The 26362-nt window shown below is 39.1% G+C and overlaps 1 protein-coding gene and 1 long non-coding RNA gene across 3 annotated transcripts; one reads left to right on the top strand and one right to left on the bottom strand.

Moving 5' to 3' along the window:
* Positions 1-201: 201 nt before the first annotated feature.
* On the bottom strand, positions 202-6032 carry LOC116503465. Its single transcript, XR_004254711.1, has 2 exons — positions 5875-6032; positions 202-906 (listed from the first exon to the last, which is right to left on the bottom strand). It is a non-coding gene; the product is annotated as an uncharacterized LOC116503465 (long non-coding RNA).
* On the top strand, positions 3912-24559 carry SP3 (Sp3 transcription factor). Of its 2 annotated transcripts, XM_032209858.1 has the most exons (7): positions 3912-5866; positions 6309-6463; positions 6734-6835; positions 14651-16007; positions 21849-22041; positions 22367-22563; positions 22820-24559. In XM_032209858.1, the coding sequence occupies exons 1-7, from the start codon at positions 5860-5862 to the stop codon at positions 23134-23136; spliced, it is 2328 nt and encodes a 775-aa protein (XP_032065749.1). In that variant the 5' UTR covers positions 3912-5859; the 3' UTR covers positions 23137-24559. The 2 variants fall into 2 exon arrangements, with proteins under 2 accessions (XP_032065749.1, XP_032065754.1); XM_032209863.1 differs by lacking the exon at positions 3912-5866 and having other exon boundaries at positions 6051-6463.
* The last annotated feature ends 1803 nt before the right edge of the window (positions 24560-26362 follow it).

Raw genomic sequence — 26362 nt, forward strand, 5'->3', positions numbered from 1 at the left:
CAGATATACTCAGAAATGTTTGATTGTTGGGGCTACTTAAAGGGGGAATTGTGCTGATGAGTGTTGGTGCAACTTGTACAGATTTGAAATCTGACCTTGGCATGGATATGCCCACTCATTTTGAACACTAATGATTAAAGAGGTAGCAGACTTGACTAGAAAGACCGAGGGATAAAAAGTGATTAACAGATGAGAAAATAAAACAAGTAATTGTAATTATTATTTTTCAAGTATAAATACAGGCATGAACATATAGAACAATTCTATCCAGTACACAATATTCTGAGTATTTACCAAGTTATTGGGGAGGGGGGGGGAGTATTAAAATTCAAAAGATGTTATGCAGCTATTCTGATGAATTTTATGTAGGTAAGACAGAGGATATTTTGGGAAGCCCTGGCTTATAAAAGGAAGAAGGTAGCATCTGGACACCTATAAAATTATGTGGACTATACTAGAAATTGTATCCTTAATATAAGCATCTAACTTGTAGTCACATTTTATTTCTATCCCATGTTTATTATTTTTATAAGCTACTCAAGGTGGCCAACATACATAATATTCCTTCCTCCTATTTTCCCAACAACCACCCTGTGATGTGGGTTGTGGAGAGGGAAAATGACTACCATAGTCACTCAGCTGATTTTCATGATGCAAAAAATGGTAGAAATATGGGAATATGGTTATTTTCCCCAACATTAACTGTGAACAGTCTGTTAGAGGAGAGAGCCAAAAATACTACCCAGATTTCTGGGAAGGAGAATGAAATAGCAATATGCAGAAAACATTTAGTATGCTTTGTTTCAAACTGAAAATAGTTTCTCAGAAGCTCTGCTGAGCTATTCCAGGAAGGCTGCAGTTTGGCAAAATTGAATCCCGGAACACTTCAGATGTTTGGTGTTTCATCTGAAAACAAAAATGAAAAAAAAAATCATCTGGAGACCTAACTGGATGATGATAGCAAGGCTAGCATGTCTCTCTCTTCTTTTCTTGCATGGTTTATGTGCCAGCCATTCCAGTGCCTTCCTTTAAGTAGAGAATGGTGATAGTTAAAGGGGAGCAGGGAAAGGAAGCCCTTTATAAAATCAGAAAGGGGGTGGGTGAGTTTTACTATGGGTCACCCATATCCTTTGCTTTTTCCTGCTCTCCCTTACTCCTTTTAAAACACTTCTGTTCAGAATACACGTTTTGGCCCAAGCCAAACATACATTTCAATGCAAATACAAACCACTCCACAATTAGCTGTTCCATACATGGAACAGTTTCTGCCCATGACGTTTTGCACATACTAGAATGAAGTCTGTAAAAAGGAAGCAATGATATTCAACAGGATTGCTGAACTGAGGTCAGTGGCTTCTTTTTCCCTTCCATCCAATCTGTTTGGAAACTTTTCCATAGTCATTTTTGCCCACTTTTTCATTAAAATTTTTGGGACTATATTGAGATAACTCTGAAAAAGTTGGAAATGTGTTTGAAAAAAAATTGCAATGCAATCCCTACTACCCTGTTATAGTAGCTGGTTTTTCAGTCTCCATATGAAGTCATTATAAACAGATAAACAAACCTTTGACTGCTAGTATGAAGATCCTTTTTTTCTATAGCAAAGACAGGGAATTCTATGGTGCAAAGGGTCTCAGAAAGGTTTTGAATGTGTCTCCAATGGGAGCAGGTATCTCCTTTTCTATTTCCTCAACTTTTTCAGATTTTGAAGACAGGAGGGGGAAATTACTTGTTTTATGCTTGTTGATAGATGGGCATAACTGCATTGGTCCAAGCCTCCTCTTGCTCTCTTTACCTGTGTTTTCAGGAACTGCTTCCAGCTGGACATTATTTTGTTGTTGATAAATCCACTTATATTATCGCTATGCAAACTACATAAATACATTTAAATACATCTATTTAAAAAAGTCTATTGTTTCAATATTTATATTACACAAGTTATCAATTTATTTAAATATGTTGTTGGAAAAAACATTTTAACATAGAGGGTTGCTCATATGATTTTTATTCTTTTTTGGATTATTTAAAGTTCTGTTATTGTATTTAATCTTCACTCTGAATTTTTAAAAGGATGGTGTTTTGCATGCAATGCAACTAATTTTGTTCTTTACATCATTGCCAAGTATTCAACTGCCTCCCTTTTATCTACACACTCTTTAATCTAAGTTGCAGAGTTTAATTAGCTTCTATTACTTGTTGACCTTATTCTGAAACATCTATTATCTATACTGTGAACAAATGGATCTCATCTCATTTCTAAATTGATTTTAGGACAAGATATTCATCAAGTGAATATGCCTTCATATTGTAGAAGTAACCATTTGAAACAAATGAAACCATTTCTGAAAGTTGTAGATGTTGCTTTATTTGAGCAATAAGGAGAAATCCCCATATTCCTCTCTTCCTTAGTCATGAGTGTGTTCCATGAAATGTGTATTGCAGGATGTGGTATTTATCTAACATATTTGGCAACTCTAAATGGGCAGTATTCCCTCAGCCTCACTTTCTGAAGACATTTCTTCAAGATTTGCATTTTTTTTTAAAGCAGACATTACTTCATACTGAAGTAATTTATGATGGTAAAAGTAGGAAAGGAAAAAAAATGGGAACACTGAAAGAAATACAGTAGTAAAGATCTAGAAAGACCTTTTCTCCAACATTGGTGGAGACAGCGGTCATGCATGGGTTAACTCGGTCAGTAACCAATAGAACTGAGTCTAGCAAAGTGATGTCATCACCTCTGAGGAGTGTCCTCCCCTTCGATCCGAACTGGCTGTGCTAACTGCTTTCTCCTCAACTTTCGAAGATATTATAATTACCTTTAATTGGCTTTTTTCTAAATTTCACCTAAATTACATCCAAATTGGGATTATCATTTTTCCTCCTGAGATCAGACTTCAACCTTGGAAGAGAAATATTAGCCTTCAGTTTTCTTTATGGTTGTTTCTTTCAAGTCAGAAAGTTTCAACTTTGGAAAGCTGCAATACAAGCCGACAGACCATCTTCAGCATTCTCAGCCTATCTGGCATCTGCATGTGGATCTCAGGGACACTAATAGACTCAGTTACTTTCTCTTCAGTTTGCCAGGCACCAGTTGTGAGTTTTACATTAAAAAAAAATATTTTAACTACAATGATGAGGAATATAGAAATGGACAGCTGTATCTGTGTATTGTTTGGAATTGTGTTCATATCCCCCCCCCCAAATATTACCATTAGTAGTAGAAGAGTAAGGATTCCTATGGCATGGATATGGGATACTAAGAGGAGTTAGTAGTTAGTATTCTGATAAGTTGGTTTCCTCTGAGTACACCCAATAGCAATTCTTTTGTGAATGGGCAAGCTACCACCTTTTACAGCCCTAAAAGGTTGGGGGTTCCTCATTTCAACCACTGAGAATGTCCTCCAAATATTTTTCCCCATTGTTACTTAGGGAGGGAAACGTTACAATATCTTTTTTTTAAATCAGGTAAAATACACACACAAAAAAAGCTCTTTCCAATCTTGTATTTAGCTTATCAGTCTGCAACCAATAAGGATTTGAGCATTGCTAGTATTTTGAATTAAACAAGAATTCTTCCTTAACTCTTTGTACTGTGCTCATTAGATTTGATTCTCTTTCAGAGTTGTGTCCGTTAAACATGTCCGTTTTAAATTTCTTAAGTTACTAAGCTTTGTGTGTTAGCAGAATAACAAGAGTTGGGTCTCTGCATCAAGACATGAGAAATGGGTGAAAACTGATGTTTCAGAGCTGAGGAATATTTGTAAAAGGAGGAAAGAAGGACCGCTTAACAGAATTACATTGTTGGAAGGGACTTTGGAGATCTTCTAGTTCAACCCACTGTGCAAGCAGGAAACCTATACCATTTCAGACAAATGATTGTCCAATCTTTTTAAAAACTTCTAGTGTTGGAACACCCAAAACTTCTGGAGACAAGTCATTCCACTGATGGTTCTAATTGTCAAGAAATTTCTCCTCAGTTCTAGTTTGGGTCTCTCCTTGAGATAATATGCATAATGATTCAGTTGTAATGCAACTTTTAAAATTGATCTTTACTTTATATACTGCCTGGGGAATTGAAGTCCACATAATCTCTAAAAGTTCCTGAGGTTGAGAAACATTGATGTAGATGACAGTCTTCATAAAGGAATGTTAAATATTTATCTAGCTTTGTAATCTTGTTTACAAAACCAAAATAGCAGGAAATGAACCTCTCAAAAAGTGGGTCTTTCAAGAAACAGGTTTAGAATTAAGACTATGACCCATTTAACTCCAAGTAAAACACACAGCATTCTACATGGCAGATTGAGATTTCAGGGTTAAGTCCAAGTGAAATTCAGTAAAATTCAGTAACTTTAAAAAAATCCTAAAATGGATGCTCTGATATACTTTTTTAGAGTGAGATTTCTAGCAATGGAAAAACCCAATGTAGATATGAAAATATCTTCTAAACCAAAGTTTCATTTTAAGAAAATGACTTTACTTCATTGGAGAATTAACCCCAGAACACTTAGAACCAAAGGTAATTTCTCCAGAGGAAGATGCAATTGTTTCTCAGAGGAACAATTCATAAATATTAATCCCAATGGAAGTTTTGTTATTCAGTTTTAAAATGTGGATTGGGCCTTTAGTTCTAAGCTAGTTCTTTTAAATAAAGTAACTCTGACGTGTCTTACTACACTATTTACCAAGCTCAGTGACAGATTGTTCTGAAAAATCTGAGAACTGGGGCGTTATTTTAAAAACAATGGCTAGGGGAAAAAAGGGAGGGATGGAAAGGCCAGCTCCATTAGAGAACACACGAAGAAAAGGACCCTTTGGGGCCTCAGTTTGAGGCAAATCTGTGATCCCAAAACGGACCACCTGATATTTCAATGGGGAGGTTTGTGTTCCTTCGCACTTCTTCTTCCTCCTTGTCCTTCCTATATAGGGCAATGGCTGCGCGGCTTCCCTCCACCGAGTCCGCTGCCAGGAGCAGCTAAGGGGCGTCCGAGAGAGCGGAGTTTCCAATCTCTCCCCACGGACAACCCATCCTAGCGCTCCCGGCCTTTCCGCAGGGCAAGGGGAAAATCAGTGGCGGACAGAGCAAGCGAAGGCCCTCCGCCTTAAGTGGGCACTTAACACAGACTCTACGGGTGTCTTTTAGAGCGAAGCGGTCCCGCCATGAGGCTTCTGCCCGTCCCGCCGTGAGGCGAGCAAAACCCCGGTCTCCTTCCCCCCGCAGCGCGGCTCCTCTGAGAAGGCCGCGCTCATTGTCTCTCACACAAACCCTGGCAAACAGGAAGCCACCTCGGCAAGGGAGGAGAGCGGGGGGAGCACCCGCAGCGTAGGAGCGACAGCCCGGGCCAACCAGTGGCGGCGCGGAGCTCGGCAGACCGCAGCCAATCAGCTGACGGGAGCGTCTTGGGAAGGCGGAAGTTCCGGGCTAGCGGGCAAGGCGGCGGTGGTGGTGGCGGAGTCGGCCGGGCCCCCTCTTCCCTTGCTGCAAGCCCCACCTTTCGGCTTCCTCGCACCGTCAATCAAAATAGGGGAAAACCCCGGAGTGGGCTCCAGGCCGCCGCCACCACCTCCTCCACCAGCAGCACCGCCGCTGCCGCCCGCGCGCACCATAAGCATGTCCCCGGCAGCAGCCGCGGCCGCCTCGCCTTAGTGGCGGCAGAAGCAGCAACAGCGGCGGCGGCGGCGCGAGCGGGGCCTGCGCGCGCCGGGGGGGGGGGAAGAGAGAGAGAGCGCGAGCCAGCCGCCAACCAGCCAGCCAGCGCTCGCTCGCTCTCCTTCCTTCCTTCCTGCCTCTCTCTCGCTCCCTCCCCGCCTGCCAAGTCGGCAGAAGGCGCCCCTGGCCGCTGGCTCCTCCGCGCCATGACGGGTACGTACGGGCCTCAGCGGCGGCTCCTGCTGCTGCTGCTGTTGCTCCCGGGTCGGGCGGGCGTCTGCTTGGGAGTGTGGCTCGAGCGGCACTGAGCAGCAGCAGCAGCAGGAGGAGCAGAGCCAGGGGGAGGAGGGAGAAGAGGGGCAGGGGCAGCGGCGGCGGCGGCGGCAGCACGGAGGGAGGAGGAGGGCTGCGCTTGGCGGGCGGGAGGAGGAGGAGGAGGAGGAGAGCAGGGCGGGCTCCTCTGCGCGGGAGGGAGCGCTGGGGCGATGGGGAAGGGAGGGGGCAAGCGCTCCAGTCAGTGACTCTCCTCCCCCCACCCCCTCCCCTCCCCCGCCGCCCGACAACCGCCCCCCCCACACTCCCCGCTTCCCTCCGCCTTTCTCCTCTCTCACCCTTCCCCCCCCCCCGCGCCTTCGCTTCCCCGTTATGCCCGCAGCTCCCGAGAAGCCCGTGAAACAAGAGGAAATGGCTGCCTTGGACGTGGACAGTAGCAGCGGCGGCGGCGGCCCCCACGGCGACTATTTGCAGCAGGGAAACGGGGCCTCGGCAGCCACTTCGGCCGACGCCTCTGACGAGGCCGGAACTCCCCAGGTAAACGCGGAGCCGGGCGGCTGCCCGACGCCTCCTCCCTCTCCCCCGCGGCGCCTCTCCCCCCCCCCTCCGCCAGCCTGCCCGCGTGCTGCCCGGTGACACGTCGCGAGCGCAGGACTCGCAGGCGCCCCCGCCGCGCGCGCTGTCCGGAGGGAGGGAGGGAGGCGGCGGCGGAGGAGAAAGAGAAGAAGGCCGGCGGGTATGCGCCCTTCTAACCTCCCCTCCCGCTTTTTCTCTGTCCTCCGTCCCCGGCCTTCCCGCCGCGCCTAGGACACCCAGCCGTCGCCGCTGGCGCTATTGGCGGCTACCTGCAGCAAGATCGGGCCGCCGTCACCGGAGGAGGACGACGCCGCTTCTCCATCTGCCGGAGCGGTAAGTGCCCGCCCCGCCGCGCTCGCACGGCCTGCCGGAGGGGGGGGGGGAGAGGGAGAGACGGCGCAGATCGCCCGCCCGCCCGGGGGGAGGGACGGGGAGACACCGCATCGTACTGCCCGCCCGCCCGGGGGAGGGACGATCGCAAGGCCGACCTGCCGGAGAGGGGTCCCCAGGCTCCCCTGCCTCTCCAGGAGGAGCCGGTCTCCCTGAGGGAGGAGGGAGGCGGCGCTGGGACTTCCCCCTCACCTCTCGCCGCGGCGCCTTTTCCCTGCTCCTCGGCGGGGGTGGGGAGGCGGGAAGGCGGCGGATTCTCTCACCCCTCCCCCCCATAGCAAACGGGAGATAAACCGGGGGGTGGGGTGGCTTTGGTCCCTGAGAAAAAACGAACAACCTTCCTTCCTGGACTGTCAGCTGTCACCCCCCCCTTTCAACCCCACAAATCAGACAAAATGAAGGCTGGGCTGGAAGACAGGATGCACTTTTAAGCGTGTAAAATGGCTGTTTGGAAAAAAAAAAGAGACAGTATAGTCCCCAGCGGAAGCGAGAGAGTTGCTTTTGAAGGCTGTTTCTAGGCTGGGTCTGTGTGTGTGCATTGCAGATCCCTGGAAGATAAAAGTAGTCAGAACACACACACCCCTTCCTAATGCCTTCCCCTCTTGTCCTTTGGGAAGGGGGAGGGTTTCTTTGAGTGGGCTGTTTAAGTCCTTGAGGTTATTAGGGACATCTGAAAGGCTTGGGGGAGGGGGGAACCTGCTTTTGCAAATTGAATGAGGAAAGGATTGATGGGTGAAATAATTTCTTGATGGATGGCTTGTTTAGTTCACAGGATCCTAAATTCTCAGGAATTTAGCTGGGTAAGAAAAGCGGAAGGGCTGGCTTTTAATGAGTAGTGAACACCACACTGATCCTGAGTCAAAATTGCACAATTTTTTTTAGTTTTCTGAGCTTCATATTTCCTGTCTTATTTAGAGTTTATATTAAATGGGGCGGGGGACTAATTGTATCTTTTATCAAAGTTTGCAATCTTGTGTATAGTCTGCACAAGTCCTATGGAATTTGTAGGGACTTTTCAATAAACATACCTAGGAAGTGTGATCTCATGCTTGTGACTCTACCTTATATAATCAAACAGTTTTAATTTAATGCTTATTTAGTTTATACATTTTCCTGTAGCTATACTTATAAGTGATCAGCTTTATTGTAACTTAAAAACACACTAATGGATTAAGCATAGCAGTTTCATGTAGCAGACAGTATTATATCCTTAGCACAACAGAAAAGTAATATATGCTTCCAAGTTTATTACTTCTTTCAGCCTCTGTAGTTAGTGCGAGGGCCTGGAATGAAGCCAGTTGTTGTACATGTTCATACACGTCCTTCCAAATGTGATATAGTGAAAAAAATAACACAGTATGGTCTCAGATTTTTAGGCAGCTGAAGAATCTGAATTGAGGTTCTTTGGCATGATTATTGAAATTTTTCATCCTAAATGTGGTCTTGGCGTACAAAATTTGTTATGATTTTTAAAGCAGAAAATTGGGAATTTACTATGTGAATTCAGGACCAAAAGGTGCAAAGAGGTAGATGAAAAAAAAACAGAATTTTTTTTTGCCAGTGGCAAGTTTAAACTATTATCAAGTTATTTCTGGTTTCATGTAAATATATAGTGGGGAAAATGGGTTTAAATAAAATAATGGTTGTGATTAGTGTGTATTTCTCCAGCTTCAGTTTGCTCAAAACTCAGTAGACTGTAAATGATAGATTCAGGTAGTTAACTTATGACCACAATTGGGACTAGAATTTTAGTTGTAAGTCATGACCTTATGTTAAGGCATCTATTGGATCAGACATAATTTTACAACCATTTATGGCAGTTGTTAAATGAATCCCATGGTGGTAAGTCATTGCAGCTGTAATTTGAGGCATCATGTAACCAGATTTAAAGCTAGGATCATTATTTACCATGGTCGTTTACAGGAATCCAGTAAAAATGTCACAAATCATGACTACATGGATGCTATGAATATAGGTAAGCTGGCTGCCAAGTATCCAAAATGTGGTCACAGGTCCTCAGAGATGTGTGTATACCCATTGTAACTCTGGAAATAGGTTGTAAGTAGCTCTACGTAGGTCTGTCATAAATTCAAATGGTCATTAGTGACCAAATGTTAGTTGAGAACTATCTGTAATGTGCAAATCAAACTAAAAAATTAAAACAGATTAATTTAATTAATTAAAAAAAATTAAAAATAAAGCAAAATAGAAATTTAGAGGAACAGATATTCAGCCTGCAGAGAACACGTTTTCAGGCAAGTTTTAAACAGATCTGCTTGAAATCTGATCATGCTCCTAGATTCAGCTCTGGAGTTGTGTGCCTATCTTTCAGTGGCAGGTAGCAGCAGCCAATATTAGTATATCACAGGGCTGTCAAACTTCCAGCCTGTGGGCAGGCTGCGTCATGGACTGGCCATGCCCATGCCCATGCCCAGTTTAGCAAAGGGGGGGGGAATCCCAATATTTCACATGATGCTACCAGTGTGATGACATGAGTTTGACACCTCTGGTATACCATGACTGATCTTGCAAATGTTGTACCTGATCCTAGTGGTTAGATCCTGCTTTTACTGTTGTTAACTTGTACTAATTTAGAACGTTAAGCAGGATTCATCTTAGTGAATGGGAGACCATTTGAGAAATCTAGGGCTGCAGGCTTATTAAGGAGGTCAAAATAAGAATCCTAGAAAAGGCAGTGCTACATCCCTTCCATATCTGATGGAAAAATTGTGAATGTGACCTTGTAAAGTCATCAAGAACTGATACCAACTTGAAGGTGACTTGATTTTTTTAAATATTTTTTTTTCCTTTGCAAGGTGTCTGGAAACAAGTATGTTTTCTTTTCTAAAACAGCTGTGCTGGCTACTTATCTACATCTGCTGAGAGTTCTGCTTATATCCTGTGCAAATTGTGCCTAGATTGGCCTTTGTGGATATGCTTTGTCCACTGCTGAATTAGAGATTTAAATTGGTTGTTTCCAGACAGTTTTGCTGATATGTTTTAATGATGTTATTTTGTTTTATCTTCATTTTTAAAAATTGAGTCTGGTTGAAGTGTAAGTTTGAGCTGTTTGGGAATTTAGCAAAAAGGGTGGTATTACAGTACAATACAATGCACATACAGTTACAGCAGCTCACGTTGTTTCTTTCTGTAATAATTACCTAGAGTTAGAAAAAATAATAATACACTTCTTGCATTATTAATTGCTTGTGTTTAGTCAAACTGTTTCTATACGCTTTCCTATAACTGCTTTCGCTGCCTTTATTTTTATTGATTTTCATATATGTGTCTGTCTGCCTGCCTGTTATAATCTAGCTTTCTGTTATATAATTAATATATTCATTTATTCTATTGTTTACTTCCTATATTGGATTTTTTTTCCTCATGTGTGCCATTTTTTCCACTTCTGCTCTCTTTCTTTTTGTACATTTTGAAGTTGGGCAGGAAGTTATTCATCCTTTTGGGCCAGGCACTATCTAGAGCTGGATGCAGAAATACTGTATGGTAAACTAAAGCAAATGGAAATTTGATTTCTGATTAATGTTATCAGAAAGGAAAGGACAGTATATGACTTACATGCCATAATCAGTGCATTTAAAGTTTTCTTGAATTATGATTTAGACTTAATAAGAAAGTAAAGTTCTTTTGAACATGATGGGATTTGCTTCTAATTAAATACATTTAGTTTGGGAGTTAAATCTAATAATGTTTACCATACATTTCAATTGTGTGCATTTGTCCCAATTACATAGTGGCAATATTATGTAGCAATTTTAATTATGTGTTCTTACAAAGACATACTGAGTAATGATTAATGGCATCTTGTGTAAGTTAAGCAACTGATTTAGGTTCTGGCATTACAGTTAATAACTTTATTTATGGTTTCCTTTACTTAATATAGCTAAAGCTTTTGGTTTCAAGTAGCTTCTGATACCTTGATGAGGTTCATTCTCAGAAACAAAGAGTTGTAAGATTGTTCAATGTAGTATAGAACCAATTTGTTTAATACATTCCCTTCTGTTAACAAGACTTCTGTAAAATAATCACAAAAAGAATTTTTGCCTCTTTTTGTCTTTTTCTTCTGGACAATGTAAGTTGTACATGAAGGGATAATTCTTCCTTATATAGCAGTTAATTTAAGCAAATGTTTTTTTTCAGAATATATCAAAATTGCATTTTGATATTGATCAGTTCAACAAGAATTAAGTTAATTACAATTCTTTGATTATACAGGTAATAATTTCTGTGAACCCAAGACTCATTCATCCCAAGACTGGGAAGATGGCCCTTGGATGGCTATTTAAAATTAACATTGGTTTTAAACATTCACAAGTTACTCTGGTTGCTGGCCTCCAGTGAGGTACTCAATGTGTGAATATATTCCTGGTAGCCCACTGATTGGAAAACTGCCGTAGAGCCTTATATGTGGCAGCTTTCTTGTTTTCTTGCTGCAAATAGTGAACGAGAGCATATACCGGGTGTACTGAATCAAGATCACTATAATGGAAGGAAAGCAATATGACTTCATTTTTCCTTCTAGCTATGCTGCTCAGAACATTGGTGGTGGTAATGCAGAGTCCATATAAATGTGATTGGGATGATTTCTAATTAGGGAAGGTACACTGAATTGGATTATATGGGCCTCCTGAAAATGAAGTTAACGACAAATAAAAGGAAATATGTCATTCATGTCATATGCATGCACATTCTTACATCTCTTTTTCATATCAACAATTATAGAAGATCTTGTACATCCATTACCACCCCTAATAATAAAAACAATAGTTTTTTTTTTTTAAAAAAAACAGGAAAATACCAAGTTTCAGAATTGTGGCATTTTATTGTACAAAACAAGCATCATAAATTGTTAAGGTGTTCTTTGCCTAGTAAATGCTAGTTACTTAGTGACAATAAGATTTCTACCATTTTATTTTGCTTTCCATTTCTGTGAACATTTTTATTAAGACAAACATGCATTTCCTTTATATCCTTAGTTATCTATTATCTGATGTGTCAAATTTGCTCAATTGCATTTATTAGTCTATGGCATATTTCCCTCTCCTTTTTTATTTATTTAGCTGCCCAGAGTCACCTTATAATAGGAGAAATGGATGGCATAAAATAGTTACCAATAATACCAAAATTACCATATAGTACATCAGTAATTCCCAACTTGAAGTAATCAAGGTTCTTCATACAATTTATTCACATTTCTGTTAGAGATCCAAATCAAGGGAAAATGCCAACAAAAATGGAGGTGGCAATGCCCATAAGTAATAGATTTAAATTATTTTTTATTTAACTTTGGAATTTCTCGGATGCTATGCACAAGTGCTATACTGCCAGCTCCTGGCACATTAGATGGTGTCTTCAAACACTTTGAAAGCTGATGGAATGGATTGCATAAAAGAAAAAAAAATAAGATCTATTCTTGCCAGCAATATTTTGGAACCAATAAGAATTTGTATCTCACACATGTAAGAGTTCTTTCTATTGTTTTGTATTGCATGAATATAATGAGAAATGTACGGTTGAAATTTTTTTTTACTACATTTTTTTTAGTATGTGTTTTTTAAATACCTTTTTCGCATTCTGAACTTTCCGGAAACCCCTGCAGGAAAATAGCTAAAGATGTGCAACTTTAACATTCCAGAAAAGTTACAAGTAGTTAAAAACATTTTCAGTTAGAAGATCATAAGATTCTTGGAAGATGCGTATCTTAATAGAATCTGACTATATAGAAATCATAGAGCTGTACAACTCTGCTCCTGGCTGCCACATGTAAGAGGAAAGCCTTGTGTTACAAGGAGGTGTCTTTCAGGACTTTAAAGGAAAGAGATACTGTCATTTCAGTTTTTAAAACTCTGCCCAGAGCATGAGAGAGAGAGAGAGAGAGAGAGAGAGAGAAGCTCTGTTGTTCCTTATGCTTCTTTGGCTTTGTACATCAAATATTTTAAAAATAACCATGCAGGAAAATTCATGTAAAGGAAAAATATAAGCACATTGTAGTTCAGAAGAAATATACACATGTAAGGCCAAGACTAGAAAATCATGTGTTATTTCTAAGGTTGAGCACAGATAATCTTTTTGGAGAGTTACTTAAGTGGGGAATGATTAATAGTGTAAACTGTAAGGAAGATTTGAAAACTCAACTCGTTCCTATTTTCAAAATTTCTCCAAAACACTTTAATAGCTAAGTTATAGCAGTTGCATCTTTTACACCCACCTTACATTCTTATAAATGCAACAGCTAATATTAAGAAAGGACCAAAGATGTTATTGTATATCTATTATAAGTATTAGTATAGCTGTCCTGAAGGTTCCTGAATCATATATTTTCTTAATGTCCAAAATAAATCGCTTATCACTTTTGATGACCATGTATACCTTTTTTCATTATTCCTCTGATTTGGAAATATTGATACTTTAAAATTGTGAAATTAATATAAAGGTCGGCATTTCAGCGCTTAACATAATTTTTGCTAAGGAGCTATATGTATGTCCAATACAGGTAGTCTTCAACTTACGACCACAATTGAGGCCAAAATTCCTGTTCTTAAGTGAGATAATTAGTGAGTTTTACCCCAATTTACAACCTTTCTTGCTATAGTTGATCAGCTAATAACTTGGTTGTTAAGTAAATCTGGCTTCCTGTCAAAAGGTTGCAAAAAGTGATTACATGACCTTGGGACGCAGCGATGGTCATAAGTATGAACCAGTTGCCAAGTGTTTGAATTTTGACCATGTGATTAGGGGGTTGTAATTGAAAAAATGGTCATAAGTCACTTTTTTCAGTGCCGTTGTAACTTTAAATGGTCATTAAATGAACTATTGCAAGTCGAGGACTACTTGTATGTATTCATAAAGTTGGAATTGAAAGGGTTTTCTAAAGAGGGAGATGTGGCCTCTAAGATACTTTGGGAAAGGCAGTATTGCATATTGTACAGAATTACTTGATCAGGTCAAACTGTTCACATCAAAGGTAGTGTCAGAGAAAAGGCCTCTCCTGTTTCTTAGTGTAGGCAGTCACAACTTATTAAACCAAGAGATGAATAAATTTTGGCCTCCACTTTAGGGCAAGTTGATAGGATGTATCTTGCTAATGATAGATTCCCTTTTATTTTAATTGAGAAATTATGATTAACAACTTCAGAACCCAACAATTATCAAACTACCCTCAAACTATGTTTTAATGTTCCAGAGCTGTTAATTATAGCTTTATAGTTTAGCTAAAGTAGGAATTAGTATATAATAGACATCTTTCTAATTATGTTTACTGACACGTGTAAAAATGAAGAGGCTGAATTGATAGGATTAGCTTGTTTGCATCCTGGCATAACAAGTCAAAATCTATTTTTTGTATCTTCAGTTATTCTAATATATGTATGTAAATGCACAATTTCGGAAATAGTTTATTTTAAACAAATGTTTAAACAAACTCCATATACCGAGTTAACCAAAAAGCGGGGTGGGAGTGGGGGAATAAAATGCATAAGTTGCTACTTGCTCCTTGTAGGTTCGACAATTAACAGTTCAGAATCTAGATTGATGTAAGGAATTAATCATTGTAAAGTAATTAAAGCAACAATGGACAAAAGATTCCTGTGTATGGAGAACAGCTGAATTTTTAATTTTATTTAACTTTATATGGCATTAAGATTGAACTATTTGGCATACTATGTACATGCAAGTAATGTATTGCTCATCTGTTATTTGCATAGGTGTTTTAATTTGGTTTTTGTTTTTGCTTTTGTTTAGACAGGAGATTTGGCCTCTGTACAGTTAGCAGGAACGCCAAATAGATGGGAGGTGTTGTCTGCTACACCGACAACTATTAAAGATGAAGCTGGCAACATAGTACAGATCCCAGGGGCTGCCACAGTAACTTCAAGTGGACAATACGTTCTTCCTCTTCAAAGTCTGCAGAATCAGCAGATATTTTCTGTTGCACCTGGTTCGGATTCATCAAATGGTACTGTGTCCAATGTCCAGTATCAAGTAATACCCCAGATACAGACAGCTGATGGTCAGCAGGTTCAGCTTGGTTTTGCAGCCTCTTCTGATAATGGTAGTGTGAATCAAGAAACTGGTCAAATTCAGATCATTCCTGGCTCCAATCAAACCATTATTGCCTCTGGAACATCCTCTAGTAACATTCAGAATATTTTATCACAGACTGGTCAAGTCCAAGGGGTCACAATTGGTGATTCTTCTTTTCCTGGGCAAGCACAGGTAGTTGCTAATGTTCCTCTTGGACTGCCAGGAAACATCGCATTTGTTCCCATCAATAGCGTTGACCTAGATTCTCTGGGACTAAGTGGTTCTCAAACCATGACTGCAGGCATTAATGCCGATGGACACTTGATAAGCACTGCACAGGCAATGGATAGTTCGGACACTTCTGATAGGACTGCAGAACAGGTTTCTCCTGAAATGACGGAAACAACCACCGATACAGACTTATTTGTGCCAACATCGTCATCCTCACAACAATTGCCTGTAACCATAGACAATACTAGCATATTAGAACAAAATTCAAACAGTTTGCCCTCCACTAGCGGGCAGGTCCATAGTTCAGATCTTCAGGGAAATTACATCCAAACATCTGTCTCGGAGGAGACACAGGCCCAGAATATTCAGGTCTCAACAGCACAGCCTATTGTACAACATATACAGCTTCAAGAATCTCAACAAACGACGAGTCAGGCTCAGATTGTACAAGGTATTGCGCAACAGACAATCCATGGTGTGCAAGCCAGCCAAAGTATATCACAACAGGCTTTACAGAATCTTCAGCTTCAGTTGAACCCTGGAACTTTTTTAATTCAGGCACAGACAGTGACCCCATCTGGGCAAATAACTTGGCAAACATTTCAAGTCCAAGGAGTACAGAACTTGCAGAACTTGCAGCTTCAAAATGCTCCTGGCCAACAAATAACATTGACACCTGTGCAGACCCTCACTCTTGGTCAAGTTGCAGCAGGTGGGGCCTTGACTTCGACACCTGTTAGTCTAAGTACTGCTCAGTTGCCAAACCTACAAACAGTTACAATAAATTCCATAGACTCTGGAGGTATTCAACTGCATCCCGGAGAAAATGCTGACAGTCCTGCAGGTATTGTAAAACTAATGCTTTGAATTATGGTAAAATTAGTCACAATTATTGAAGCATGTAAAACTTGATGTTGCCGTTTAGGAAGAAATAAATTATTTCAGCTGACAAAATATATTTCACTTCATACAGTCTAAAATTCTGATGCTTTTTCTTGGTTAAATTGATTTGTGATTTGTCAAGATGATGTTTTTAAAATTATATTTTTCAAATTTTGGATTATTAAGGATTTTTGACACTAGATTTGGATGTACATACTCCATTAGCTCATCTCATATTTTTATAAGTTTAAAACAAAAGCAAGTTGTTAATGGCATAAATTGATTTTAGAGCGGAAACACTAAAATTGGTTCTGAAACAGAAAGTCCAGATGTGTTTTTCGCTTAACCTCATTTCATGAAACCACTTGGCAAATGTATTTTGAAAACAACAAGGGGTTTCAAAACAGCCCTCTTGTGTGTGGGCTTGGTAATTATTGTATGGGGAAAAAAGGGGAATTATTATAAGGGGAATATTAATTTTTTTTAATGCACTGTGAGGTGCGAAGAAAGTAGCTAGATTTCCCCCCTCCCCCCAGTCTCCCTATAATACAAACTATGTCATGAGATGAAGCTCAGTGGTGGAAAATTTGGGCAGGCAATAATAATTGTTACATGTAATAGATACTTGAATTGTGCTATTTGCTTTGCCAGCAGATAGCTTTTTAATTTAATTTAATTTTTGTCAATGAAGGCATCAGTGACTACTAGTTATGGTAGTTATATATTGCATATCCCCATGATTCTTGAAGTACGTTATGCAGAATAAAAGTGGAAGTGGACCATTGCGCTCATGTCCTCTTTTTGAGCTACATTATTGGCTTCTGTCACAAACAGGATAGAGGACTACATAGTCTTTTCATCTGATTCTGCTGCATTTAAGACAGAATAATCTTTTTTATCTGGAGGGTTACATGCCACACATTTTAATTATGGACTATGCACACTTGACCCTGGGAAAGAGGATATAGATAGATGGATGGATGGATCTATTTCATTGGTGATAATAATTTATCCCTCTAAAGCGGTAGCATTAGAACTTTCCCAGCAACCCACCCATCACCTAGTTTGCTGCTACAAATCTCCTGTTCAGCTGTTGGTGAATTGTAGCACTTTGGAAGAAGATGCTATGTCTTGACTTGATAATCTTGTAGGATAGTGCACCTGTAAAAAGAAGTTACAGTATAAGTTTGAATGGCAACAATAATATGGGCTATAACCAAAAGGAGTAAATCAGCTGTAAGCTAGAAGAAGCAGACATGAAACTATTAGAAAGGTACAAATATATATATATATATATATATATATATATATATATATATGTATGTATGTATGTATGTATGTATGTATGTATGTATGTATGTATATATATATATTTATTTATTTATTTATTTATATATATTTGACCTCCCCCATCCTTTTCCAGATTGCCCTTTACTGAAATTTTGTCTATTTCTTTCGAGTCTGCAAGTTTGGGTTTACTTCATAAGGAAGCAATAAACACAAATATGAAAGTGCTGTGGGGAATGGGGAAATGAGGGCTGTGAAATTCATCTTAAAATAAGATTAAACATTTTTTCCCATAGGAATACATATAAGGATATTTTTCTTTTTTGAGAAGATTGCATGAAGAAGGAAATCACTATCTTTGACCACGTTTCCTTAATATATTTTTAGTTGCTTGACTTCTGATTGGTACTGATACAAATAAACCATTATAATTGTCATTCTGTTTAGTCCGTCATCGTTCCCTGTTAAAAAGATTGGGGTCCAGGGGGCAGGAAATAAGGATGTGCAGATTCTCCATCTCTTAGTCCTATGGGTCATTATTTGGAAGCCTGAAACTGAAGAATGTGTAGTTTAGAAACAGGATTATTGATTAACCTAATTGTCTAAAAAGCTTTCAAAAACACACTTTTTAAATAACTGCACAAAGCCAGCTGGATGACCTTGGGCTAGTCAGTTTCTCTCAGCCCTAGGAAGAAGGCAGTGGCAAACTGCTTCTGAAAAACCTTGCCAAGAAAACAGCAGGGACTTGTCCAGGCAGTTTCTGAGATTTGGACATGATTGAATAGAAGAAAAACTGTACACCTACCTGAAAAAAAATCTGAGTGATATCCAGTTAGGATAATTGCTTAAAGGAACAGATATGTTCCCCCTCTCCCTTGTAGCTCTTCTGTGTCCAAGCCTGTTCTAGAATATTGGTGGGATACCTGCAACAGATTTTGGACTTACAGAGGGAGAGAGGATGAATAATGCCTTTCCTGGTGCAGGGGATATTTTTTATCAATATTGATAGCTGCTGACATATTTGCACACTTTCAAAAAAAAGATAGTTGAGCTTTTATAATTATATTCTAAGAGAAACAAAAGACAAGGAAGCAAAGTATTCATACAGTATTTGGAATGGTAGCCAGTAATTATTAATTAATAAATGTTTCTTATATTGACATACGACTGTCATTTGTAATATAACTTTTTCATGCAGGCTGAATTTTAATGGGATTCTCACTGTTTGAATAAGTTGCCTTCATCCTCCAAAATTTTATCAATCATGTCTGACAGCTGAGGAGACCAAATGAATTTTCACCTGAAGTAGTCCTTTAGCAAACATGACTTTGTGTAATTGTTATGTTTTAGATTCATTTTTCTCTTCTCATGATAAATATATTTTTGGTTTTAATGAAAATATTTATATATTCAGTGATTTTGTACAAATGCATTCGATTTTAATGAGTTAGCATTTAGTAGTAAAATAATCTTGGAAAGGGCTCAAATTTGTGGGAGATCCATGTATGTCTCTTGCTAGTTGAAATTTTAATGCTTTTTTTCTTGATTAAAGTTTTTTAATCTAAAAGATGTTCATCAGAAAAGTATAGGAAGGCATTGATGACTTATAAAGAGAAGCTTCTTCAGAACTGAGTAGGTGGCCTCAATACATCTTCCTTTGCAACTCAGAGATGGAGGGGATGGAAAGAAGCATATGTCCATTTCCTACTGGCTTTTTTTTTTTACAATGAAAGTTACAATAGAGGCACATGGGAGTTGTAGCTGAGCAAGCTGCCCATGTGTTTGCTTGAAAGTTTAGCCAAATTTAGAAGCTTGAAGTGCAGTTTGATTGGGAACTACAATAGAGGTGCATGTACTCTTGTGCATGTTTCCATTATATAGTGGTTCTTGTTCATCTTTGGAGTTGAGTAATATTTCATTTTATTTAATAAATTTATTTGCCATCCATCTCCCTCTGGGGCCATTCTGGACAGCTTACAATGGCAGAATGTAAAATAAAAAATGTAAATGTAACAGTACTATAGTAAACAGTGAAACAATACAAATAAATTACAGAAAAATGAACTAAAAAGATGGGTAGGGAGGGAGCGGGATGTGCAGGGGTCTACTGTTAATCTAATAGCCACCTCCATGAGGTTCCCAGGCCAATTGGCAAAGCCAGGCTCTCATAGAAAGGCAAGAGGATGGGAGCAGGCCTCATACCAGTGAGCAGGATGTCCCAGAGAGCCAGCACTATGGCAGAGAAGGCTCTTCTCCTGGATCCTGCCAGCTGGAATTCCTTGACAGATGAAATATGCAGCAGGCGTCCTGCTGGCATGAGTGGGATGGACCTGTCCTAGCGGGATGAGATGGTTCATCAAGTAACCTGGACCCTTGACAAGGAGGACTTAAAATGTCATAACCAAACCCTCGAACTGCACCAGGAAACAAACCGGCAGCCAATGCAGCTCATACAGCAGTGTTGTAACATGGGCCATTCTAGGAGCTCCAAAGACTGCTCATGCTGCCACGCTCTGCATTAGTTGTGCATTGCAGTAATCCAGTAGGGCTGTAGTGACTGAGTGCAAGCAGTCCTGATATACGAAAGGCTGCAACTGGTGCAGAAACCAAAGTTGTGCAAAGGCTCTCCTAGCCACTCCTGCCACCTGCTCTTCTAGCAGAAGACATGGGTCCAGGAGAACCCCTAAGTTGCTAACTGGGCCTGACAGGTGTAGTGCAACCCCATCCAGAACGAAAGATGTCAAAAACCCAGTTCTTGATGCTCCATGTACCCAAAGCCACTCAGCCTTGTTAAGGTCATCATAGCTTATTGTTCTGCATGCAGGCTCTGACAGTCTCCAAGACCTATGAGAGGATAATGACAGCATCACTTGGGTCACCAGGGATGGAGATATAAAGTTGAATATCACCAGCATATTGTTAATGTTTCAATCCATTGTGACAGATGATCTCACTCATGTAAATGGATCAATATTATATTATTTGATTATATATCTTCCTCAACATCAAACGTTAATACCAATGACATAAAATATGTTCTGTGGGAAAATCTCTCTCTGTGTGCGTGCGTGCGTGCATGCGCTACCGGTAAATGTGTTATTGAAAAATATTTTCGGTTCTTCTTTGTACTGAATATGAAATTTTTCCACCAAGCACTATAATTTAACTTGTGTTACTTAAACAAATATAAATGACAATTAGGTTGTCTTTTTTGTTTTTACAAGTTATGCTTGCAACACTTTACAGATTTATAACGTTAACTTTCCTCAACAAGTTCTTCATAGATATATACGTATTGCAGCAATTGAAGGCTATTAAATGTCAGGGTAAATTAAGTGTATTAAATATTCTTTATACCACTGGTGAATATAGAGGTGGATATTATTAGACAAATATAGGCTAATCATAGTAGTTTGAATGCTAAAACAGTACTGCAAATGTAAAGTAGGTGAATACCTAGAGAGCTTTTTTTTTAAAAAAAAAAACTTTGTATTTAATTGATATTGGCTCTGTTTCTTTTGAAAGCTAGCCCTTGGCATTTAAGGATTTTTTTTATTCTTCCTTTGGCATATTAGAATGTCATCTTTCCTTGGCCTGGCTTTGCTGTTTCTGGGAAGAATGCTGCTTCCATATATAGGCTTCTTAAGGCTTCCCATTCAGAGTAAATGGAAGAGCTAACACTCAACACATCAGGACTGGCAAAGCATTATACCGAGCTTTCATTTCAAGATGTGGAGGGAAGGGCAGTTAAATAGTTGCGGCAAGCTGGAGCTGATCTAAGGACAGGAAACATACATTTTTGAACGGATTTGAAGATTGTTGACTTGAGCATTGGTGCAGCCATCCCACTTACACATGTAGCTTCAGAATCTCTCCAGCAGATGTACTATTATTGTACTGGTTCACAACTATCAATTATTTGTTTGAATTTCTCAATCTTTGCCATTTTTTGATGTGTTTTTAATGTGTCAGTTTATCATTATCATTACCTGGTATCAAACATCTGCTTGAGCTGTTTAGACAACTACACATCAGTGAAGCTCCCAGCCCAAGAGAATAATTTGCAAGGGTTTGGTGGGTTGTTTTTTTTAAAGCATTCTTGAAACATCAGTCACCTTTTAAAATCTTCTATCTAGTTTCAACAGAATTATTTTATATATTTCATTGAAAATCCCCCTTTTTTTTGGAAAAATAAAGGTTACTTTTTTGCTTTCTAGCTAGAAAAAATGGTTTTGTTTGTAACATTTTTAATGGTATTTTTAAAAACATACTTAGTTGGTTTGACACTTGAGGCTGGATGTGCATTTTCAGTAGAGAATGGCTGCCGTAGTTCTTACAGCTATGAATAAAATTACATAAATTGTTGTCTGGCATTCTGAGATTGGAATTGATTGATTGATAAGATAGGATAAACAGATAACATTGCAAAGCTTAAGACCTTAAGACAGTTTTCTCCTTTCTGTGTAATGGGAATGACTGTTGATCTGTAATATTCTCCCCCTCCCCCTCCCTTTAGATATTAGGATTAAAGAAGAGGAGCCTGATCCCGAAGAATGGCAGCTTGGTGGTGATTCTACACTGAATACCAATGACCTGACACATTTGCGGGTGCAGGTGGTGGATGAAGAAGGGGACCAGCCGCATCAAGAAGGAAAAAGATTGCGAAGAGTAGCTTGCACTTGCCCTAATTGTAAAGAAGGTGGTGGAAGGTATGCATTCCGTGTCTCATTGTGTAGCAAATGGCCTTAAAATAAATGAGGTAAAAGTGAGAGTGATCATTAAATTGAGCACCTGTATCTGTGGGAAATCTGTGCATCCTGCTCTTTCGGTGCCAATGGGGAAGTGACAGATTGAAGGATGTGGCATTAGATTCCGCTGTGACAGCTCATGCTGCTCCTCAGCTAGTTAATGCCCTTGATCACTATACATCTATGCTGAGGTACATGAAGGTGTTTTCTTACAGTTCAGTATAATATGCAACATGTTTTGATGATGTCAGTGTTTCGAGTAACGTTTCATTGCATGTTTTAACAGAGGCACCAATTTGGGAAAGAAGAAACAACACATCTGTCACATACCAGGATGTGGGAAAGTCTATGGAAAAACATCACATTTGAGAGCTCATCTTCGTTGGCATTCTGGAGAGCGTCCATTTATTTGTACGTGGATGTTTTGTGGGAAAAGATTTACCCGTAGTGATGAGCTACAGCGACACAGGAGAACACATACAGGTGACCAATTCTTTTTAAAAAAAACTTATTTCTTTTGGCGTATGGGGTGGGAAATTAAAGCACCGGTTAATCGTTAAAAATCTCACTTAACCATTGCTACTGATTTCTAAACATGAATAGCAATGCTTATAAATCGTATGTGCTTTTCTATTTAAAGAAAAAGAAGAGCTGTCAAGCGTTTCAAATTTCAGCCGTGTTAAGGTTACATTTGCATTGATGTGAAAGAAAAAAACCCCTTTTTTTATATGTTGACCAGGTGAAAAGAAATTCGTCTGTCCAGAATGTTCCAAGCGCTTCATGAGAAGTGATCATCTTGCCAAACACATTAAAACCCATCAAAATAAAAAAGCTATTCATGCTAGCAGTACAGTGCTTGCATCGGTCGAAGCAACACCAGAGGATACTTTGATTACTGCAGGCGGAACAACGCTTATCCTTGCTAATATTCAACAAGGTTCTGTTTCAGGGATAGGAACTGTTAATACATCTGGCACCAGCAATCAAGATATTCTTACCAATGCTGAAATACCTTTACAGCTTGTTACCGTTTCCGGAAATGAGACAATGGAATAAATATACACAAAATACCTATTAATTGTGGTTATTTTTATACAGTAGTGAGAAGAATATTGTTCCTAAGTTCTTAGATATCTTTTTATTGATGTGCAAAAATTTTTGGATTGACAGTAACTTGGTTATACATGACACTGAAATGCCTTACTTTGTATGATATTCCATAGTATATTAAAATGGTAAAATTGCATGAGTTTTGTAGGTACTTTTGGAATCTAGAAGAGATTAAATTTTACCAACTTGTATAAAAAGAAATTTAACAATGGAAATGGTAGTCTAATCAAATGCATCAATCCTTTGTGGTTTAGTGTAAAAATGAGAACATGTTGGTATTTATCTATTGTAAGATAAAAGTTGATTGGTGAAAAGAAATCATGTTATGATAAAAGAAATTTTGTAATTTTCTTGACTGGAATTTTTATTATGCATAACTGACAAATCAAGTTTCCAAGCAAATATTTCATTGTACAGGCTTTACTTAGCTCATCAAGTTGTCATTTTGAAGCTAATTATTTTAATTAGGTTAACTATGTACAATATTTTAAGCATTACTCTTGTAAGATTTTGAAAATTACATTTTAACATGGAGCTCTAGGGTTAGTCACCTTTTAAATCCTGTTGAAAAGCCATGTTTAAAGTTTAATTTTGCCAAAATAATGTCTTGTTAATAATATTCTTTAAGTGACTCATTTGGGCAATATAACTGATGTTTAAAATTATTCAAGGCTTAAATAAAAATAAGTTGCTGCATTTTGGGTGATGAAACAAAAATAAAGATACCCTTTTCTTGAATATTGGAGGACCAAAAATTAAGGGTATCCATGTCAATTGCAATTTTTATCTAACTTTGTCTCCAAATACATCTGTCTGCCAGGGCCTTAAAAGCCATCATGTAAATTATCAGTAAAAAAGACACATAAGCACTCAGACACGCACACACACACACATATACAAATGCAAATAATAGAAAATCATTTCTATAGGGACAATAGTCCATATTAATATTAGTGATAGTGGAATAAGGGTTTTACAACGCTTTTTTCTGCCAAGCTTTGGTTAGTTGAGCTGCATTTAAATATCCACATCTTTCCTTTATGCTTCCCTTAAATTGTATGTATCCAGTACATTTAACTGATAAACATATATGTTTTTTATTAAGCTGATTTTTTTATTTTTAATTACTGTTTATATTTTCAACTATAAAAAATGTACACTCTTAATTTGCATAGCCAAGTCTGTAAGTGCTCTACCCGTTTTACAAAAAAAAAAGTACAATAATTGCAACAGTTCACTATTTACAAACATTTGGAAAATCTGTTCATTTGTTCAAACCACCTCAAATTTAAAGGTTACCTTATTGTACGTTTAAAGTGTATTATAACAGTGTGGTAGTTAATAAAACACTATTTTTTTTTCCTTTTGACTTGGGATTTCTGGTTTTTTTGGCCTTATTTAAAAATGACTCATTGAAATTCATGGAAACAGATGATGTTCCCTTTTACCATTTCTCTGCACGACAAACCTTAGGCACTTCATTGTTGACCAATAGACCAGTATAATTTTTCCTTCATGTTCATTTCAACCAAGAAATACTCAAAGACAGTTTTGTTTTTTCAATTTATTTTGATTGATCTCATTGGATATATAGCCTTTGATTTGGATTTTTTTACACACAATTTTGATATCTGGGCCTATACTTTGAAAGAAACTGAACACCCCAACAATCTTCCACTGCCCCCATGAGATCACTGGGCTATTAGAGAATGCAGGGAGGCTGCTGGTCCAGCGGGCACGTGACTGTCAATCATTTTGAGCAATACCTAAATAAAAATGGCAAACTTTGCTGAAGTCTTTACTGGCAGATTTCGGCTCCCGTGAAGATGCCAGCAGATTTGCTTCCTCACACTGGAGCTTTTCACCAGGCTAGGTTTGGTATTTTGCTTTTACTGTTGCTTGGAATGAATAGTGTTTTGTTTTTATCATAACCAAAGCAACGGAGTAAAGATACATAATTGCTTGTTTGCTAATTTATGGTAGTGCCAGAGCTCCAAGCAAGTCCATTGGAAGGATCTCCTATATAGCATGACATATATCTTGTATTACATTCCTAAATGCTACATGATCAGTACGGTATTACTCTTAATTTTAATTTCTTTGTAGCCCTATCACAAGTCCTACAACAAATTTTGATGCACCTTGATTATTTGCCTACTTTCTTAGCAAATACCCAATTCACTCCTGTAGAGACCTTGTAATTGCCCTAATTATCTAAATGAGAATTGTCTCATTTTATTAAGCAACCAGATAGAATTAAAAAGGGCCTATATGGGATCCCAAAGGTGCTTTTCCAAAAGGCAATGGCTTTCTTGGTTTTTTTCCTCGAAAACATTTTGCTTCCCATCCAAGAAACTTTCTTGGATGAAAAGTTTCTTGGATGAGAAGCGAAACATTTTCAAGGAACCCCCTCCCCAAAAAAGCTCCAGTTGCCTTTTGGAAAAACACCTTTGGGACAACCATGGCCTGAATAATTGAGAATCGCTATAAACACCCATATGGGATGTATTTTCAAGAAACCATCTTGATTATTCAGATATACCTACTGGATAAGTTGATTTAGCCGTTTGCCGTGAGACATCTTGCATCACCTCTAATTTAGTTTTATCTATGGTATGAAATTGGTTTATATTCTGAGCTTTCCCCCCATATAAGCAGGGATGAGCCTGAGGGGCTAGAGAGATCCCACCCTCTACATCAGGGGTGGCAAACTCGCATCGTTACGTGATGTGTGATGTATCGTGACTTTTCCCCCTTCACTAAATGGCATGTGGGTGTGGCCAGTGCGTGACGCATCTGGCCTGTGGGCCACGAGTTCAACACCCCTACTCTACATCTTTTGAATGATAGTTTGTGATTCAGCAATTAGAGATTCTGAGGTGAAGGTTGCTGCCTCTCTATTTCACTATAATGTTTAGAGAACAGCCCTCCTTTAGTGTTGATTACAGGCCAACAAATACTTGTGCCCTGATAATGTGTGATACAGCATTCATCCAAAAACAGTAGCTGAGGAAAGACACAAAGTATATGCTTATGAGTCCAGCAGTTTCCCCCTCTGTATTTAATCTTAAAAAAGAGGTTAGCATATAGGCAAAGGGCCTCTTACTACTTAGCCTAAGGTTTTTTTCTGAGCTCCATGTTGGAGCTCAGAAAAAATGTGATTCGTATAATA

The sequence above is a fragment of the Thamnophis elegans genome, chromosome 1 (assembly GCF_009769535.1).
Source record: "Thamnophis elegans isolate rThaEle1 chromosome 1, rThaEle1.pri, whole genome shotgun sequence".
NCBI lineage: Eukaryota > Metazoa > Chordata > Lepidosauria > Squamata > Colubridae > Thamnophis > Thamnophis elegans.

Bases quoted from the DNA above. Each gene is read 5' to 3' on its own strand.
- SP3 (XM_032209863.1), top strand. From the start codon at position 6,299: ATGCCCGCAGCTCCCGAGAAGCCCGTGAAACAAGAGGAAATGGCTGCC. The intron at 6,464-6,733 runs GTAAACGCGGAG...CGCCGCGCCTAG, and splicing joins ACGAGGCCGGAACTCCCCAG to GACACCCAGCCGTCGCCGCT. The intron at 6,836-14,650 runs GTAAGTGCCCGC...GCTTTTGTTTAG, and splicing joins CTTCTCCATCTGCCGGAGCG to ACAGGAGATTTGGCCTCTGT.